Raw genomic sequence first — 20662 nt, 5'->3', positions numbered from 1 at the left:
GATCATGCTGCGATCCGTTTTGACGTGCACGTTGGGGGAAGAATACCAGGCAAATCTCTAACAAAAACCCTTGACTTCCGACGGGCGGACTTCCCTCAAATGAGGAGGCTGGTTAGAAGGAGGTTGAAAGGGAGGGTAAAAAGAGTCCAGTCTCTCCAGAATGCATGGAGGCTGCTTAAAACAACAGTAATAGAGGCCCAGCAGAGGTGTATACCGCAAAGAAAGAAGGGTTCCACTAAATCCAGGAGAGTGCCCGCATGGCTAACCAGCCAAGTTAGAGAGGCTGTTGAAGGGCAAGGAAGCTTCCTTCCATAAATGGAAGTCTTGCCCTAATGAAGAGAATAAAAAGGAACATAAACTGTGGCAAAAGAAATGTAAGAAGGTGATAGGGGAGGCCAAGCGAGACTATGAGGAACGCATGGCCAGCAACATTAAGGGGAATAATAAAAGCTTCTTCAAATATGTTAGAAGCAGGAAACCCGCCAGAGAAGCGGTTGGCCCTCTGAATGGTGAGGGAGGGAAAGGGGAGATAAAAGGAGACTTAGAGATGGCAGATAAATTAAATGAGTTCTTTGCATCTGTCTTCACGGCAGAAGACCTCGGGCAGATACTGCTACCCGAACGGCCCCTCCTGACCGAGGAGTTAAGTCAGATAGAGGTTAAAAGAGAAGATGTTTCAGACCTCATTGATAAATTAAAGATCAATAAGTCACCGGGCCCTGATGGCATACACCCAAGGGTTATTAAGGAATTGAAGAATGAAGTTGCAGATCTCTTGACTAAGGTATGCAACTTGTCCCTCAAAACGGCCACAGTGCCAGAAGATTGGAGGATAGCAAATGTCACACCTATTTTTAAAAAGGGAAAGAGGGGGGACCCGGGAAACTATAGGCCGGTCAGCCTAACATCCATACCGGGTAAGATGGTGGAATGCCTCATCAAAGATAGGATCTCAAAACACATAGATGAACAGGCCTTGCTGAGGGAGAGTCAGCATGGCTTCTGTAAGGGTAAGTCTTGCCTCACGAACCTTATAGAATTCTTTGAAAAGGTCAACAGGCATGTGGATGCGGGAGAACCCATGGACATTATATATCTGGACTTTCAGAAGGCGTTTGACACGGTCCCTCACCAAAGGCTACTGAAAAAACTCCACAGTCAGGGAATTAGAGGACAGGTCCTCTCGTGGATTGAGAACTGGTTGGAGGCCAGGAAGCAGAGAGTGGGTGTCAATGGGCAATTTTCACAATGGAGAGAGGTGAAAAGCGGTGTGCCCCAAGGATCTGTCCTGGGACCGGTGCTTTTCAACCTCTTCATAAATGACCTGGAGACAGGGTTGAGCAGTGAAGTGGCTAAGTTTGCAGACGACACCAAACTTTTCCGAGTGGTAAAGACCAGAAGTGATTGTGAGGAGCTCCAGAAGGATCTCTCCAGACTGGCAGAATGGGCAGCAAAATGGCAGATGCGCTTCAATGTCAGTAAGTGTAAAGTCATGCACATTGGGACAAAAAATCAAAACTTTAGATATAGGCTGATGGGTTCTGAGCTGTCTGTGACAGATCAGGAGAGAGATCTTGGGGTGGTGGTGGACAGGTCGATGAAAGTGTCGACCCAATGTGCGGTGGCAGTGAAGAAGGCCAATTCTATGCTTGGGATCATTAGGAAGGGTATTGAGAACAAAACGGTTAGTATTATAATGCCGTTGTACAAATCAATGGTAAGGCCACACCTGGAGTATTGTGTCCAGTTCTGGTCGCCGCATCTCAAAAAAGACATAGTGGAAATGGAAAAGGTGCAAAAGAGAGCGACTAAGATGATTACGGGGCTGGGGCACCTTCCTTATGAGGAAAGGCTACGGCGTTTGGGCCTCTTCAGCCTAGAAAAGAGACGCTTGAGGGGGGACATGATTGAGACATACAAAATTATGCAGGGGATGGACAGAGTGGATAGGGAGATGCTCTTTACACTCTCACATAATACCAGAACCAGGGGACATCCACTAAAATTGAGTGTTGGGCGGGTTAGGACAGACAAAAGAAAATATTTCTTTACTCAGCGCGTGGTCGGTCTGTGGAACTCCTTGCCACAGGATGTGGTGCTGGCGTCTAGCCTAGACGCCTTTAAAAGGGGATTGGACGAGTTTCTGGAGGACAAATCCATTATGGGGTACAAGCCATGATGTGTATGCGCAACCTCCTGATTTTAGGAATGGGTTAGGTCAGAATGCCAGATGTAGGGGAGAGCACCAGGATGAGGTGTCTTGTTATCTGGTGTGCTCCCTGGGGCATTTGGTGGGCCGCTGTGAGATACAGGAAGCTGGACTAGATGGGCCTATGGCCTGATCCAGTGGGGCTGTTCTTATGTTCTTATGTTCTAAAGGGATAGATAAGCATATTCAGGGTGGTGCATAACTTGGCCCCATGAGTCAAAGAGGCTTTGGTGTTTTCCTCTTGGGACCAGTAATGCTCAAATAATCAAAACAAATTAAGTAATCAAAGCCAATTGGGGTGGAAGAGCCATAGCTGCAGTCTTTAGCAGCCAGCTGTATGTGCCCTCCAAGATGGGACTGTGGAGTTCAGAACTGAATTTGAAAAACACGTATTTGATGTTCCCAATGAGTAGCTTGGAAAGCCCCACATGCAAGCCAAGGGGAGTGCCTGGGATTGGCCCTCGACTCCACTGATCAGCATCTAGCCCAGCATCTTGTATCCCACAGTAGCCTAAACAGCTGTTTTCTGGAAAGCTTGCAAGCAGGAGAGAAAGGCATACTTCTCTTCCACTGTTGCTCTCACTAGGCGTAGCTCCTTTCTTCCTGGTTGCATGACACTGGGGATTTAAATCCAGGATCTGTGGCATGCTAAGCAAGATACCTACCACTACACCAGGTGACCTGGAAATGAAGAGAGCCCAACAAAGCCTTTGTGTTATCAGTTGAACAAATTTAGAATTACACAGGCCTACAAAATTGAGGCTGAGAAACGTTTTTCCCAAACTTTATGGTAGTTTGATATGAATTTGGGGTGCCGATTCCAAAAATTGCATCCGTTTTGCCCTATCATGTCTAGTTTTGGAGATATAGTTATATATAGTTACCCCCTGCTAACTGGGTAAGAGGCACTTTTTCAAGTGGGTGCTCCTCTTTTTAGCAGGGGGAGAGTAACTGGCCCACCTCACCCCAGGAGTGTCTTTTCTAGTGGCTGTCTGCTGGTGTTCTTTTGCATCTTTTAAGATTGTGAGTTCTTTTGGGAGCCATCAGTATTTGATTTTTCTCTGTAAACCGCTTTGTGAACTTTTAGTTGAAAAGCAGTATATAAATACTGTAATAATAATAATAATAATAATAATAATAATAATAATATAGTATAACCTCATTAGTGAATGGTTCAAGCAGCTTCCTCATAAGGAAGCCATGGTGTAGGCTTCCTTATGAGGAAGCTGCTTGAACCATTCACTAAAGGGGCTCTGCCATGTCTCCAAAACTAGGCATGATAGGGCAAAACGGATGCCATTTTTGGAATCAGCACCCCAAATATACCCAGGAATTGATGTAACGTTTAAGGAAGCAAAATGTGTGTTGGCCTGTGTTATTAGTGAGGTTGACGTATAGTTCCCTGGCAGGGGTCTCAGTGCAGGCCTTCAACAGGGCTCTTCCTAGACTATGGGAAGAGTGCTAGTGAGGATGCTGGGTTGTATTTAAGTGGATAATGCACAGTTAATTAATTGTGCTTGAACACAAGACACCAGATACAGTCAAGCCATTGGGATACGATGAAAGGAGGTCTGTGGATTGCAGCCTTATTTTTATTTATATGTTATTTCCTTGTTTCAAAAGCTGTACATGAATAATATGGATGTATGGATTGTTATTGAAAAATTACTTGAATATGCTTATCCCATGGCCAGCCACAAAAAACAAAACAAAGAAACCCCCCAACAAAAACCTTGAGGAAAAAAATGCTCAGTTATACCCAGAGCATATCACTTAGGGAAGCTTTGCTGACACATAAGCCACCTCCTCTACCCCTCTTTCTTCTTGAAGCTAAGCCCCCTCAAATGTCACTGCTGAGGGTTGCATTGCCCTTGGAAGTAACATGGTATGTAGCACAGGGGGAAGGGTTGAAGCAGAAGGGGACTATACCTATAATTTAACAGCGAACTGGGAACATACTCTGCTTACAGCTCCCACCTGGCTTCCAGGTATTGCCCCCCTTCCACTGCAGCCCCCCCCCACACACTGCTTGCCATAATGCTGGGGAATGTCCCCTACCTCTCAGCAGTCACTTTTTGGGGAGGGGAGGTCAGGTCATGGGCATCAATAGGGAGGAAGGGGTGGGAAAGTTCAGTGGAGGTCAGGAACCTTGAACTACCATATGCTTTTCTTCTTTTACCAAAGTTTGAGGAACTTGAAGATATCTCTGTAGAGACACAAACACAAGTCTGGTGGGGAAATAAATCTCTAGAAAACTTCTCGGCTCAGATGTCACTTCAAGTTAGGAAAATGAAATTAAAGAATACACACTCATGTTCTTTTGTGATCTGTCTTTTCAACTGTCCAAACCATTTTGCCACCCAAGGGAGAACATTCAAACTTTACATCTCCCAGTCAAAAAATATGTAGTCCTAATGGAGGCTTTCCAGTGACATTCTTCAATCAGCAGACCTGTAAAAATGATTCAAGAACTAAAGCTGAAATTCTCCTTCAAGACAGTGCTTTATTTTCCCCAGGGAAAAAAATACAAATCTCTTTGAAAGCATGATGAACACAGGACACTATTTTGTCTTCACTTAAGAGTGTGTCTCAAAGATGGACAACATTTCTTCAAAAATCATGACAAAATTTGCTTAAACTCTACAAATATTATCCCATCAGCACATTTCACAAAGACCATTCTGGGTAAATATGTAAAATCCACACATTTGTGGATTGTGTCCACAATGTCACTGTCTAGTAACTGACTGAGGAACCAATCCAACTTTCCAGTACTGATGACGCTGTGCCAATGGGCTGTGCACTGCATCCTGCAGTGGGGGACAGTCACAGAGGCCACCTCAAGGTAAGGGAACGGCTGTTCCCTTACCTCGGGGCCGCTTTAGTGCAGGCAAGTTGGATAGGAATGGACCCTCACTTTTCTAAATGTGAACTGTTTTCTTCGTGCAGCTTATAGTCTGTGTGATGATAACTAAGGAGAGGTTAACATCATTATTTGAACACAAAGCTTTACCTACTGTGGGAGTGGGGCATGCCCTCTTTCTTGTCATTTTGGATGTTCGTTTCAAATTTTCCCCCCCCAACAGGAGCACTTTAACTTGAACTAATATGTCACCAGTGATATTATTTTTCTCTGCTCTCTACTTGTTCTGACTCAGTAATGGTTTCCGCAGCTGCAAAAACTCAGTCTTGTTTGCTTGCTTCTTCATTTTCCTGTGTTTCTACTTTCAGTATTTTGGGGAAAAAATGCTCTTAATGAGCAGAAAGTTGCAATCATTGATATTACTGTGACTAAACTTTTCTATAATGCTTTCCTAGTGTGCAAAGTGCTTCACTCTTAAAAGTTGATGTAGTACTTACAAATACGCAGTAAGCTTTTCCCTATTATAGCTGGGGAGCTTAGCTTGAGGGAATGATTTGGCTAAGGTCATCTTGTGAGAATTCATGGCTAATAGCACTTTTAGAGAGGAATTTGAAAAGGGGCTGTAGAAATGGGAGTAATTATATTGTTACTTAAGAGCAGCTATTTTTTCCTGCCTAAGTTTTATGCATTGGGGTAAGCAGTATAGGAATGTGGGGAGGGGGGAATCTCCTATGTTAATATGATTTACCATTCTGTCACAGAAACTCCTTTACTCCCGGTCACAGAAAGACAGAAGAAAAACTGTACTGAAGCTGAAGGAAAATGCTGGGAAAAATAGGTGGGAATGGCCTCTGTGGTAACTAGCCTGCTGCCTTGCTTCTCATTCTTCACCCTGAGGTTTAACTTCTTCTATGGAAGCTCTGAGAAGAATGCTAAAACCCTAAAATCTTGGATTAAAGCCTAAAATGTGACTACTCTGGGAGCATATCCGAATAGAGATTCACTCATGTACATGGGGGTACATCCTGATGGAGATGCACTTTCTTAGAACAAGAAGGATGGACACGAATTGTTCAGGCTTCCAAATGCCCTAGGAGGAGTGCTGCACTTGAAGGGGGTAGTAGGGGAGAAAGTAACTGTGAAGTTTTCAATCCTGCACAGAAAGGAGTATGGTTTGTCCTGGGCCTGCGTAGATGAAATGATGGCTCAATCCTATCTCTGACACAGATTCCAATTGATACATTGTGGCAGCTGGGGCTTTCCCTGGGACAAGGGGATAAGTTTCCCCTTATCCTGAGGAGACCTCCAGCAGCCAAAAATCTCCTGCGGGATGCAGCATATCTGCTCTGGCACAGCTGCATCACCACATGGGGATTTAGTTAGGATTGGATTGTGAGATAATCCTATGTATTCCACACTGAGCTTCAGAGAATGGGGAGATGCAAATGAGATTTATGGGTATGCCTGTTTTTATCTTGCTCTGCTTGTGAGTTTTCCAGAGTTATCTGAGACATAGTGCTAGACTAGAGCAGGGGTGCCCAAACCCCGGCCCTGGGGCCACTTGCGGCCCTCGAGGCCTCTCAATGCAGCCCTCAATGAGCCCCCAGTCTCCAATGAGCCTCTGGCCCTCTGGAGATTTGTTGTAGCCCACACTGGCCCGATGCAACTGCTCTCAGCGTGAGGGCAACTGTTTGACCTCTCGCATGAGCTGTGGTATGAGGGCTTCTTCCACTGCTTGCTGTTTCACGTCTGTGATGCAATAGCAGCAGCAAAGGAAAGACTGGCCTTGCTTTGCGCAAGGCCCTTTATAGGCCTTGAACTATTGCAAGACCTTCATTCATTCATTCATATAAGTTCATCTTTAATATATTCATTTATGTAAACTTATGTAAATTTATTCAAATTTTAAATATAAATTAATTCTTTTTTCCCCCGGCCCCCGACAGTGTCAGAGAGATGATGTGGCCCTCTTGCAAAAAACTTTGGACACTCCCTGGACTAGAGGAACATTTTACCCTCATGTGTAGTACCAGCCCTAATTCTAACCCATTTTTCTCACCTGTATCTGTAATAAATAAATAATCTTTGCTGTAGACTAGAGGAACATTTGATCTGATTCAACATATGGCAGTATGAAGAACAAAAAACAACAACACACAAATATCTATCAGATGACCACTTTGAGGTATAAAATACTTTGTAAACCGAAGTGTAACCAAACATACTATACTAAAAAAGTGAGTTAGATTTTCTGTTTATTGCCCTAGTCTAAGAGGCTTTCCAAATTAATCAGATGATACTTGTACTGCCTTATCTGCCCCACATGTTAAAAATCATGCATGCTCATGGCACACATGCATCCTGGCTCCTCCACTCACATCCAGGTAAATTGGAGGCTACCTTCCTTACTTGCATGGGTGGAACAGTTCATCCAAACTGCCCCTCATGCAATTAGGGAAAGTGGCCCCTGACACACCCAGCCATGATGGGAGCAGCCAGGGTGTGAATGTGCCGCAAGCACACATGACTTTCAATCCATGCAGCCCTCTGTGCAATAAAAGTATTATCTGAATCACCTCACAGATATAATCCAGGCAGAACTTAATTCCCATCAGTTTTCAATGACCTGGAGAGCTAACCATTCAAATGTAAGTGCTTTTAAGATCCACTGTTAGAAATGGGAGAGGGTTAAGTATGTTTGCGATTAGAAGTGCTTATCTTTGGATGAATTGCATTCTAATGGCCCACTCCGAACCCTCTCCCATGTCAGTGTAACTAGTGTTGTGCTGGTGGAGGTTGCTTTATGCCTGCCACAAAGTAGCCTTCACTGATGCATGCTGCAGGTCCACCAGCAAGGAGGATGCAGTGGCCCCCAATGTGCTGGCAGACCCTGGTCACCTGCTGGAGTAGATAAGAGGGTTAGAGGGAGGCAGCAAGGTGATTTAACAGGGCAAGGGAGGATGGAAGGAGGGAGGGATGGGCGGAACACATTATCCTAATATTTTACCATTTTTAATGAACAGATGGTTCAGATTCTGTTTCTGTCTTTGTACTTATTACTGGTTAGGGCTGTTATTGTTTTTATGCCAATAAAGGTTCCATAAATTATAATTATGGTTCAGATTATTAGGGTTTATTCAAAAACTATACTTACAGAGGTAACCACTATTAAGTCTATTCTACATATCCCCCTTACTACATTATATATGTACTATTAATGCTGGGATTAGATATTGATGCTGCAAAAAAAGGCAGCCATCTGGATATATTAGGGGACAAGGTAAGTAATGTGTCATCAATACAAAAATATAGCATATCCTGTGTTCAGAAAGTGTGATAGCGTCACAAACAATTTCAAGAGGAAAAGAATGGTGAAAACAATGGATAACAAATGAGCACTGAATATGCAAACACTGTGTGAAAAGACCCTGAAATAATACAAGTGGCTGCATCGTTAGTTGGAGTTTTAAATGCTTCCTTTGACTTGTTATGCCACAAGTATTACTATTATTGGGATTTATAAAAATTTTTATTGTCTGGCAATGAGTACATCTCAAATTCCATAAAAATGCAAAACAGCTATAAATGCCTCCAATTCCAAAACGTGTGCTGAAAAGTTCTGGGTTTAGTGAAATAATATACATGCACAGCAGTATTCTAATCCCTGTAGTAACTTTAGTTAAGCTTTACAAAAGCTTCCCCATCAGTCTGCACATGTTAAATATTTACAGCATTGACAACTTAAAAAAAATTTCATACATAAGTTTTCATTTGTTTTTGTATATAAAGTTACCAAACTTTTGCATAAATCCTCGTAACTTGTTTTCATTTGGATGCAATGGATGGTATACAACAGGATTGTAACTAACTATCTGATTGCCCCTTGTATAATTATTTCTAGAAGCCTTGCTATTTGTTTCTGCAAGTTGTGTGCTGCTTTTTGCGTGAACTGGTGGAGTTCCTAGTGGCTGAACAGAGCTTTCCATTTTACAGAATGGCTCAAAGCGACTGTAAATGCGCCTTTCACTCAAGTGTGGCCTCATTAGCTCATCATTGGGCTTTGCATTTGCCGGGCGAGGTGTCATGCTCTTGACTCTACGTGGAGAAACAGGGGCAGGGGCAGGTATCCGCTCACGGCCTGCATTTGTCCTGACATGCCTAACATCCTGGTACTGAATTTGTTCAGTATTAAATCTGGGGGTGGATGCGTCACCTGGAAGTTGTAGCAACATGCTTTCCATGGGTTTCACAGTAGGACACCTTTTTTCATCAGATGGAGGTTTTGGAGATTTGGGGGACTTTGGGGACTTTGGAGGCTTAGGAGATTTGGGAGGCTTGGGAGATTTTGGAGACTTTGCGGAACACACTGTAACATCCTCTTTGCTCTTGTGTATGCTCCCTTGTGAATTAGAAGAAGATAATCTTTTTTTCCTTGGCGAACAATCAATCTTGAGCTCGGACATCTTGGGTTTTTGAATCTCTTCACCTTCTGATGCCAGTGTGTCAGAACTGCTACACATCCTGTAGAAAACAGGAGCTTTGTTTTTTGACAGGCTCTCTTTCTTGTCTGGTGTGAGATTCAGCAGTGATCTCAGTTTCTGGGATCCCTTTTTCAAGAAACTTGGAGAATTCTTGTTTTCTTTCTTTGGCACAGCATCCTTGCTAGATTCTTCTTTGCTCGATTCAACCAGTGCAGTCACAGAGATAGATTTGGCAGTGGGGGAAATTTCTGGTTCAGCTATGGGGTCATTATCCTCATATACCAAATGATTGGCTACATTGTGTAAACTTGTAGAGTTTGTTAGGCTGTCTTCTGGAGGAGACGTTAGAACAGTTGGTCGCCTAAATATATTCCTGTTGAGTGTGCTATAGCCATAGTTGGATGCCTCGTTGTTTTCCCCATAATTCAAAGCAGATTTTGAATTGTCAAACATAGGAAAACTTCGCCTTTTCAGTACACTTTCATTTTCATGATTTCTCAGAAATTCTACTGGTCTGCTTGTGCCGAGATTGGAATAGAGGTGGGGTGGCTGTTCTCTAGTAACAGTAGGAGTAATGCTAGGCTTTGTATCTTCTGAAACTTGCAGGTTATGGCTTTTTACTATATCAGGTTCCAGGGGAACATGAGAATTCAATTCTGCTGCAGTGTTATTTGTCGCACCTTCCAGTTTGGGGAGATGACTGGGTGTTGCTTTAGGTGTTTCGCTACCTTCTGAACCAATGATTGTTGAATTTGAGGAACTTGCACAGCTGTTTACTTCTTTCTGTTCAGGCAAGGTAGGCTTAAAAGCAAATGAAGAGCGCAAGCGAGAGTGGGCATAGAAAGCATGGGCTTTAATATTTTCTGCTGTTTCAAAGCCCTCACACCTGTCACCTACCCCTGAACCGTTTGAATCTGGTGGATAATCTGACTGATCATTCAGGTACGATTCAATACGCCAGTTACGCAAAAATGATTTTGTGGTATGTTCAAGGGTTGGCATTCGCTGCTGTAGAAAGCGGATGTGATTGTCTGTTCCATTAAAAGATCTCCGTACAACCGAGTTCCTATCTGCAATATTGAGCTTTGGCTGTGGAAACCGATCTGCTAAACTTTGTTGAGGCACATTGTGGTTTGTATAGCTGCCATGCAATGAAGATACAATACTGAGACTATCAGAAGGTACTTTCCAAATATTTGGTGGGTTATTTGCCCGATTCATTGCTCTGTTGAGCATCAAATATGGAGTCCTTTCTGGTTGCTCCCCTGCATAACTGTGTCTTTTCCAATGCTCATTTATTTCATTGGGCTGATACTGCTGAATTCTATTCAGCATATGAAACCCCGGAGCAAACTGCGTTTTATTAAAGAGCTGATTTCTAGCACCAAATGTGTCATTGTCATTGATTCCATATCTCCCTCGGGTTTTCAGAAAGTTTGGATCTAAGTTGGGAATCGTGACTTGCCTCCCAAAAGGGTTACGCTGGCTGGAAATTGAAGCTAAGGATGAGTGTGAATGCTGGTATGTGCTATTCTCCCAGAGTGCTCGGCGACTATTAACCCTAACTAATTCTGGAGCAAATGAACTGGGAACAGAAGAACGGGCATACAGTGTCCTAAACTCTTCATCAAAAGATTCAACAAGTTGACCTGTGATAATCTGGACCATGCTGAGGTTGGCTTTTTCAAACGACCACATAAAGCTGAAAGATGAAGAAATGACAATTACTAATCTCTCACCACTTATTTACAAATTTATGAAATCCATATGAATTAGAAAATTCATGACTTATCTTACACAGGAGAACCTTTCTCTGTGCAAAGAGAGATCTGTTCTGCTCTGAAACGTGTACTAGAATTGTAAGCCCTTTCAAATCTCTTAGTAAACACACACAAAAAAGCACATCTGTACATTTTAACCTCATCTACTTTTACCAGTACATTTCAATTTACAGCACTGGTTAACAACAACACTACAGTGTTTTGTATATGGGCAAAAATAGGTGTGATATCCTGCTTTACACATGTGTCGTCTTGATAGGCAGTACCACAAAGAAATGGCAAAAGACCTTCAAGTGAAAGTTTTGAACCAATTGCCAAAATGAAATGCTGAAGTCCCTTCAAAAAGGAACATATATAGAACCCCACTAGAAGAAAGCCATCACTGACAAATTCAGAGAGCGTGAAAGGCACTTTAGACACAAGTTTAACATGCAGAAATGTCTACAAAAACATAAAACATTTAAATAAAAATGATGAATGTGATGTGTGATGAATAATTCATTAAAATATATTACAGTAACCAATTGGCATGAGCTTATGGGGATACGTACCTACACAAAATCAAATACAAAAAACCTCAGTGGATTGGAACCTAAAATTTATTTCCTCCAGATAGTCTCCTCCCAGAGAGCCCAATCCTGTGGTCTGCGGCATGGCTCCGTGCCACTGAGCACAGTTGCAAACGTGCCATAAGGCACGTTCGCGGAGCTCACCGCCAGGCTCCCACCCGTGCTAGCCCAGCGCCAGCCAGTGCCGGGCTAGAGCGGGGCGGTTGCCCAGGTTCCGTGGCTTGGCAGTTTCCCAGGCTTCCACTGGTGGAAGAAAGCCTTAGGATCTAACCCAACAATATTTTCCAGTAGGCATTTTATTGAAAAATGGCAAAATTCAGACTATTATATTGATAACATTGGGTGTTTTGTTGGAATATGTCTAACCAGTATGATTCACTGCAGCAATTCCTTGAACTCACATTATTTAACAAATGTATAAACTAACCTACGAATTCTTACATAACCAAGTTTGGAAACGAATCACTACACTGGCAGAAACCTTCAATACAATTAGTTTTGTTATTCAAAACTGTCACGTTTTTACAACTCGGTGCATAGTTATATCAAGGCATACTCTCAGAAGGAATTTGAGAGTAAGAACATAATTTACCTTACCTCCTCTGTCACATCTGAATGTAACAAAAAAAGAAGCAAATTAAGAATCATGGATCCAGAGGGCTATGATACACTTAAATTAAATACTTTTTTTAAAAAAAATCTGTGCAATAAATTATAATTTCAACAAAAATTCAAAGCAATGAAATGATTTATAAAAATCATGGGATGACCATGAAATTATTTTTCATATTAATTATTAACCCTTCTTCCAAGAGCCTTTATATGGAATTAACCCATGGGGCCAATTAAAGAACTGGGAGTACTAGTTCTGGAATGCTGCTACACTGCTGATACTAAGCAGGTAAGGACCTGCTCAGCTCCTGCATGGGAAAGACTACAGGTATCCACATGAAACAATTCTGTGCTTTCTACAGAAGCAGAAATGATTAAGTCAGATTATCTTCATAACAACCCTGTGAGGTTGGTTTGACTAATGCACAATGCCTAGTCTAAGATCACATTAGAACTTATTGTGGCGTGAAAATCTAAACTCGCATCTCCCTAGTCCAAGCTCACCATTTCATCCACTGTATCAGCTATCATCAACATAACATAAATAAGATTTATATAACAACTACAAGAGAGTATTATATAGAAAACACAACATTCTTTTTTGTGTGTGGTTTTGCTGGCATAGGTAACATGGTTGAGACCACATGCAGAGCCCCTCCGCACAAGGAACATCTTGTGTTGTTAGGAGTTCAAGTGATCTGTATTGTCAAGGCAAACATGCTACAGAATAATGTGAGTTAGAGCACTGGAAATCTCATCCAGGTACTCTCTAGTTTAAGCTTCAGTCATGCACAACTATATGCATCTATTATGGTCCAATCCCAATGTTCCCCACCCATATGACTGTTAACAAAAATGCTTCTGTATGTCATGCTCCTGCATGGAATCTGTAATGTTGTCTGAAAGTAACTTTACAGTGTTGAAACTATGAGCTTCACATGGGAGTTGCCACTATGTGGGGCCATTTTGTTCATTTGTTAGAAATCAGATAGTACTTTTGCGGATATTAGTATCAGAATATATCTGATATTCTTAGGGCGCAATCCTAACCTGTGCTGGAACAGGCAAGCCAGGAAGCTTGTGTGTATCCAGTGCAGAATTGTGGCCAGAAGCGGCTCAGTCAGAGGTAAGGGGAAACTTTCCCCCTTACCCCTGGGTAAGGGCTGCTGGCCACAATGGGTCTCCTCAGACTTGCGCCACCTCTGGAGGTGGTGCAAGTCTGAGGAGAGCTGAGCGACTTGAAACCACTCCGTTCAACCCAGGAATGGGGGTTGGGATCCAGCATAAGTGCCAGATCCCAGCCCTGCCTCCTGCTCCCTGCCTGCCCGCCCCCAGGGCCGCCCATCACCCGCCCTCCCCCCAGCTAGGAAAGCCTCCCTCCCTCCTCCTCCCTGCCCCCCATGCCTACCTTTTTCGCTTGTGTTGGCGCAGGCGGGCTGACACAAGTGGCTGAGGGGAAGCTGGCGCAGAAGCTTACGTCAGCCTCCGCAGGCCGGTACTTCTCAGAGCACTAGCCTGGTTTTCCCTTGAGGAGACACAAACGTGCTTTATGGCATGTTTGCAACCCTCCTAGGCCAGCCCAAGGGACTTGGGCCGGCATGGGGTGCAGTTTGGATTGCACCCTTATTCAATTAGTATCAGAATTGACTTTATCAGGATTTATGCATGCATAACTATGTGCTGGATTATGTCCTAGTTCTCTAGCAGAACCTAATCATCTATATTGCTTTAAAATGAGTCTAAAATCTCTAAAATGAGATTTTTCATGATTTTGGGAAGGAGAATACCAGATTCTGGTTTGAAAAGCAGATTCAACATTTTTCACTGGAACAATGACTGCAGAGGTTCCTAGACCCCATTGTCACCTTGTTTAATACTTACCTGTAAGTACCGTACATGACTTTTTTACAATCAACAAGGAGAAATTTTTGTTCCATTTTCCCATGGAATTTTGCCCCCGACTTGGAAAAATAATCTTGTCCTTTTACTGTACGTACTCTCATATTCTGAAAAATATGACGGAATGAAAAAAGTAAGAATATTAGTACAAATAACTCTGGACAACTTACAGCGTACTCCTATAACGGCTTATTCATTGAGACTTACTTCTGAGTTCAGTGAGAAGAAAACCCAAGCTCAGTTCATTTTTATTTCCAGGCTAACCATGGGTCACAACAGAACAAAAATGGAAGACCAATGAATATAGATGGTCTAATATAACAGTCTGACAGTGAAGGTCACTCACAACTTATATCTGACCTTCTAAAACTGGGGGCACTCAAGATGGTTTACAAATCAGCAACTATAAAGAAATTAGTTGTAGGAAGCAACAAACGCAGAGTGCTGTTTGAATAAGCATACAAAAGCCACCTGCATTGGCAGATCTTCCATCATTTGACCAGATCAGAGGTGTTTCATTTGCCCAAAGAATGAAGCTTTCCAAAGAATCTGGATGATTTCCAGTGTCAAGGAGAAACAGAGAAGAAGCAGGCTGCTTGTAAATTAAGGTCTTCTTCAGAAGACTGATGATTCAAAAGATTTGAGATAGATATTATGATTAAAACAAAGAGGAAATATGAACCTCAAGTTTATTAATGAATTAATTTTATCTCCCCCCCCTCCCTATTTTATTGTCACTGACACAGTTAGGAGTAAGTTAGAATGTAACTGCCTAAGATCACCTACTACAGTTAATGGTTGGGTGAGGATCTGAATGCTGGACTCCTTGTTACAAGGGACTACATGCTACACTCTGCTAGGAGTATAAAGTGATGTAGGATGAGGATAAATAATGTGATGCAGATTGGGGTCTGTCACTAAAGTGACCTTGTGCATTCTGTTGTTTTCACCAATAATAATTTTATCTGGGCTGCTCCTTAATCAGAAGAACTGGTCCTTCTGTTGCAGCTGAGTCACCTGACCCCTAAAGATGGCATCAGAAAAGACCAGTGAAATGTGATGTTCCACTCCATGGATCCAAATAATGGTTTGGAAATTACTGCTATACAGAGTTTGCCTAATTATGGCAAATTACAATCTGGGCAACCCAGAAATGGAGGAGGGAATTGCACAAGAGGGGTTTAGCACACTGAAATTGACACCACATTCCTGGTTTTCTGAGCCATGATGAAAATTGTTTGAACTAAGCCTATGAGTCTGGAAGAGAGAAGTGTGCAGTGTAACTAGAGCATGGAGAAAACCTAGGCATGTCAATGGGTTGAGGATTTGGAATTTCTCTCATTTGTTTCTTCAGACATTAGAGTAGTAGAAAGGAGAGGTTACTCAGGTAAAAAAACCAGATCATGAAGAGTAAAAGTTTCATTCTATTCTGCACTAGTCAGACTTCACCTGGAATACCACATCCAGTTCTGGACACCACATTTAAGGAAGAATGTTGATAATCTGGAACAGATTTAGAGGAGAGACAACTAAGATAGTGAGGGGTCTGTAAATCAAATTGTTTGAGGAACAGGTAAAAGAGCTTGGTATGTTTAGCTTGGGGAAGATTAAGGGAGGATATCAAGTATCTGAAGTGCTATTACAAAGAAGAAGGGGAGGACTTTCTCTGTGGCTCCAGAAGGCAGGACTAGAGAAAACAGATTTAGACTCAATATTAAGATGAATTTCCTGACTGCAAGAGTTCTGGTTCTGGTCTTCTGTAGCAGTGGGCTCTCTTTCATTGAAAATTTTCAAGCAGAGACTGGCTGGGGATGCTATGGTTGTTGGGACCAGATTGTGTTAAGCGTCGCTTGACAGAGATCGTAGTCCCGATCCCTGTTGTTAAGTGGTGCACGACTGTACTTGGTGAACTGCACACCTTCCTGGTTCATTCAGATCCATTATAACTTTATTCAATTTGCTGCACAAAGTACAACATAAGTTCCTTCTACAGGTACAACAAACAAACAAACTTTATAAGCTATTCAAAAAACAGGAACAACCTGAATAAGACCTGTATCACATCAATGTGATGATATCCAATTAATTTGCACACACAGAGATGCTCCTTAGGTTTCCAAGCCTTACAGGGTCAGCAAGAAAATTCATGAAATACCCTTGAAGCAATGTGAAAATGGAACTCTAGCATTTCTCCACCCAAACACTATAAAACCTTTCTTTTTGAATCCAAAAGCAAACCAGAAGATGCAGCTGCTGTTCTCATCAAAAGGCATATAATGTAGTCATTGAAGTTCTTTAATGAGGCAAATTGCTTATGTTCAACTAGATCTAGTAAATTAAGAACAAGTGGTGACTTGCAATGATTCACACCGGTGAAGAAACAAAACAGAGATTCCCCTCCCAATAAAAACCCAGTCCATATGCCAGTCAAGACCAGGAAGTCAGAAAGCAGAAGTGCTCTTGCAGTCTCTGTGATCACTGCTTGCCCAGTGAGATCTCAAGGTACAATGGCCTTGTGGCAGCATGTGTCCTTGAAGTTACATGGTAGATTCTCCAGAGATCCTTGAGCTGCCTTGAGTCCCTTCAGGGAGAAAGGCGGGGTAAAAATAAAGTATAATAATAATAATCCTGGCCAGGGTGAACCTGCTGTATGGCAATACAGAGGGGCTCTTTGGCCAGCCGGGCCCATGGTTAGATGAATGACTCACTGGTTTGGTTGTCACTGCCATGAAGCTTTGGCTGTAAGATAGTCCAGTGGTTTGAGGCTAGGCACACATACCCATGGTATTAATTTAAAGCAATTAAATGTAAGCCTTTTCTACAGCTCAAAACAGTTCAAATACAAAATCAAGAACCGTGATCAAATTTCCTGACCCATCTTCCAGTCTTCCATACCCCCCCTTCATCTTAAACTGCAATTGCTAGCATTGGGGACAGCAGAAGTGCTCCAGACAAAGCAACAAGAAAAGTGGGAGGTCTGTTTCCTTCTTCTGCCACTCTCTAGCTAGTAGCTGGTGTGCTGAATAGTCTTTAATAGGCACTGCAATAGCCTTTGGGAAAACATTTCCTAGGGGTACCAGGACCTATGCAGCACACATGAGCACCAAGCACTGACCAAGGAGAGAAGGAAGAGAAAATGAAAACTTTATGCTTAAATTGGAGTAAAGCTGTACTCCTATTCAAACACTGAGAGGTGGTGTAATGTGGAGTGCTGTACTAGAAACAAGAGGTCATGTGTTCAAATCTTCTTTCGGTCATGATGCTCAATGATGCTGACCTTGGGCTAGTCAGCCTACCCAACCTCATAGCCTTTTTTGAGGGAAAATAGGGCAATGATACCATGTATGCCACCTTAAGCACCTTTAAGGAAAGGCTGGATAAAAATATAAGTACGTGATATTATTATTATTATTTATTATTATTACAGAATAAATCCTATTGAATACAGAAGAATTTAATTTTGAAAAAACATGCATGGAATTAAGTTGGAAGAGAATTGAAATGAAACACAGGTTGCAGTCCTGCTGTGCTGAACAAAACAATAATTTCCCCATAAGTTTTAAAGAGAAATTTGTAGCAAAAGCTGAAATAGTAAGCCATTAAAACTTACCCAGATTAAAAATTTCTCTATATTTAAACAGTTTCAGAAGCTGCATAATCTCAGGCATACAGATTTTATTTTCACATACTGCAATATTTCCCAAAAAGTTAATATCCAGACATTTCTGTTTGGAAGATTTGTAGTGGCAATGTTTTGGAGAGAGGTAAGTATTTCCAGTATATCAAAATGATTACAGAAGGCAGCCTTGTAAACAAGTACACATAAATTACTAGCCCACAAAACACTTAAGAACACATTATTATTTATTGTTTATGGTTATAGACCAGGGGTACCCAAACCCTGGCCCTGGGGCCACTTGAGGCCCTTGAGGACTCCCAATCCGGCCCTCAGGGAGTCACCAGTCTCCAATGAGCTCTGGCCCTCTGGAGTCTTGCTGGAGCCCGTGCTGGCCTGACGCAACTGCTCTCAGCATGACGGCCAACTGTTCGACCTTTCGCATGAGCTGTGGGACAAGGGCTCCCTCCACTGCTTGCTGTTTCACATCTGTGATGCAGCAGTGGCAGCAAAGGAAAGGTCAGTCTCGCTTTGTGCAAGGCTTTTTCCAGGGCCCCCCTTGCAAGAACTTCATTCTTTCATATAAGTTCCATCGCTAACAAATTCGCTAACATATTTTTAACATGTTGTAAGCCGCCCTGGGTCCCTTTTAGGGAGAAGGGCGGGATATAAATAAAGTTGATTATTATTATTATTATTCATTTATGTAAATTTAAATTTGAAATGTAAATTAATTCTATTTTTTCCCCAGACCCTGACACAGTGTCAGAGAGATGATGTGGCCCTCCTGCCAAAAAGTTTGGACAGCCCTGTTATAGACCATTGTTATTTATTTAGATTTATAGCTCATTCCATCTCAAAGGTTCATAATGGGCAAAAGCAATATGTAAAACAGAATTAGCTTTTCATTCATTGTATGAAATTCAGCCTCATTGTGGTGTGTACCCTTAAAACAAAAAAACTTAACTTTAGTAAAGCTTCCTTGCCATGTCATCTTGGAGGCCACTGTGACTTGCGAGAGGCAGAGATGTGCTGGAGTCACTGTTCCTGAGTTGGGTCACCGATCCCCTGACTTTACTTGTGAGTCATAACAGGCAGCTGATCTGACCTGAGCTGCTTACAGAGTCATTTTGACATGAGTCATTAAAAGAAATGAGTTGTGGCGTGAATCAGGGGCAGTGGAGAAAAGTAAGCAAGCATTGACACACATGAATCAGAGTTGCAATTGCACACAAGAAACGAGTTGTCACTCAAGTCAATTTGAGTAATGACTCATTTCTGAATGACTGGTCGCAAGTCATATCCGAGTCAGCAACATCTGTGACTCAAGTTGACACAAGTTCCGAAAATCAGAGTTTTCATGACTCGAGTTGAATCATCACAACTCGAGTGTCCGTCCCTGGCAAGAGGCATCAAGCAAATAGCTATTGCAACCTGGTAGAAAATTTTCCTAATGCTCATTGGTAAATATTTATTCTTCAATACTGTTTCATTTTCTACAATTTGGGGCCCAATCCTATCCAATTTTCCAGCTCTGGTACAGCTGCAATGCAGCTCTGAGGTAAGGGAACAAATGTTCCCATTCCTTGAGGAGCTTCTGTGACTGCCTCTGTGACCACAGGAAATAGTGCATATTCCATTGGCACAGCAGCACCGGCATTGGAAAACTGGATAGGATTTGGCCCTAAGACAGCTTTCTATTCATTTTGACCTTGTGAGTGCTAAATCTCAATAAAATACATAAAATGCCCAATTACCCTTGCTTCGACTTTTCTCCTTTCTTTTAATGTGTGCCTGCCTCTTTTTACAGCTTATGACAGGCAATCATCTCATTCCTTTGTTTGGTATGAGAAACTTTTGATTAAAAGAGGTATGTTCCGAAAATCAGAGTTTTCATGACTCGAGTTGAATCATCACAACTCGAGTGTCCGTCCCTGGCAAGAGGCATCAAGCAAATAGCTATTGCAACCTGGTAGAAAATTTTCCTAATGCTCATTGGTAAATATTTATTCTTCAATACTATTATTGAAATACTAAAATAAATACTAAAATAAATATCTTGTGCAATGAATTACTTACTCTGAGCCTTTGGACTTGACAGTTCTGTTTCTCTGTCATCTTAAGAAAGTGGTCAAAGTTGGATTCATCTAGCAGAAGATAGACTGAAATTCCCCTTGTGGAAGCTTCTACAATTTCTTTGAAAATATCCACATCAGTAAATATATCCATAACAATGGCAATAACCTGTATAAACACAAAGGCAGATGTTATAATATTTTATATACTGATGACAAACTTGAAATGAAAAACTTGAAATGTACACCCAGCACATAATTTTGCCAATACCAGGGCTGGGAACTCGAGTCATGAAAATACATGACTTGGGGTGACTCATTGACTTGTGAGTCACGTGTGTGGAAGACTCTGAAAAACACTTGAGTCAGGGCTCCCCTCACTTGGCTCACATCTTTAACATCTGAATGCTTGTATTTAAATATCATTCAAAACTATATATACAATTATTTATTTAGGTATAGCCCAATTGTATCCTTCCTCTCCCCCCACCCCACTGACAGTGTATCCAGCTGGAGGGAGGGGCAGATCAGGAGGCTTTGGATGGGATAGGGGAATT

At 42.1% G+C, this 20662-nt stretch overlaps 1 protein-coding gene across 1 annotated transcript in view; it reads right to left on the bottom strand.

The window, feature by feature from the left end:
- Nucleotides 1-8579: 8579 nt before the first annotated feature.
- Nucleotides 8580-20662, bottom strand: part of FAM83B (family with sequence similarity 83 member B) — a 52543-nt gene continuing 40460 nt past the window's right edge. The window contains exons 3-5 of the mRNA XM_066612415.1: nt 20110-20274; nt 14397-14521; nt 8580-11255 (exon numbers count right to left, since the gene is read on the bottom strand). Of these exons, the coding sequence (XP_066468512.1) occupies nt 8840-11255; nt 14397-14521; nt 20110-20274 (2706 nt within the window). The 3' untranslated portion in view covers nt 8580-8839. The remainder of the gene's footprint in view (nt 11256-14396; nt 14522-20109; nt 20275-20662) is intronic.

This window comes from Tiliqua scincoides, chromosome 1 (assembly GCF_035046505.1).
Source record: "Tiliqua scincoides isolate rTilSci1 chromosome 1, rTilSci1.hap2, whole genome shotgun sequence".
NCBI classification, from domain to species: Eukaryota; Metazoa; Chordata; class Lepidosauria; order Squamata; family Scincidae; genus Tiliqua; species Tiliqua scincoides.
The sequence above is the reverse complement of the archived record's forward strand: the minus strand, read 5'-3'. Positions and strand labels throughout refer to the sequence as shown.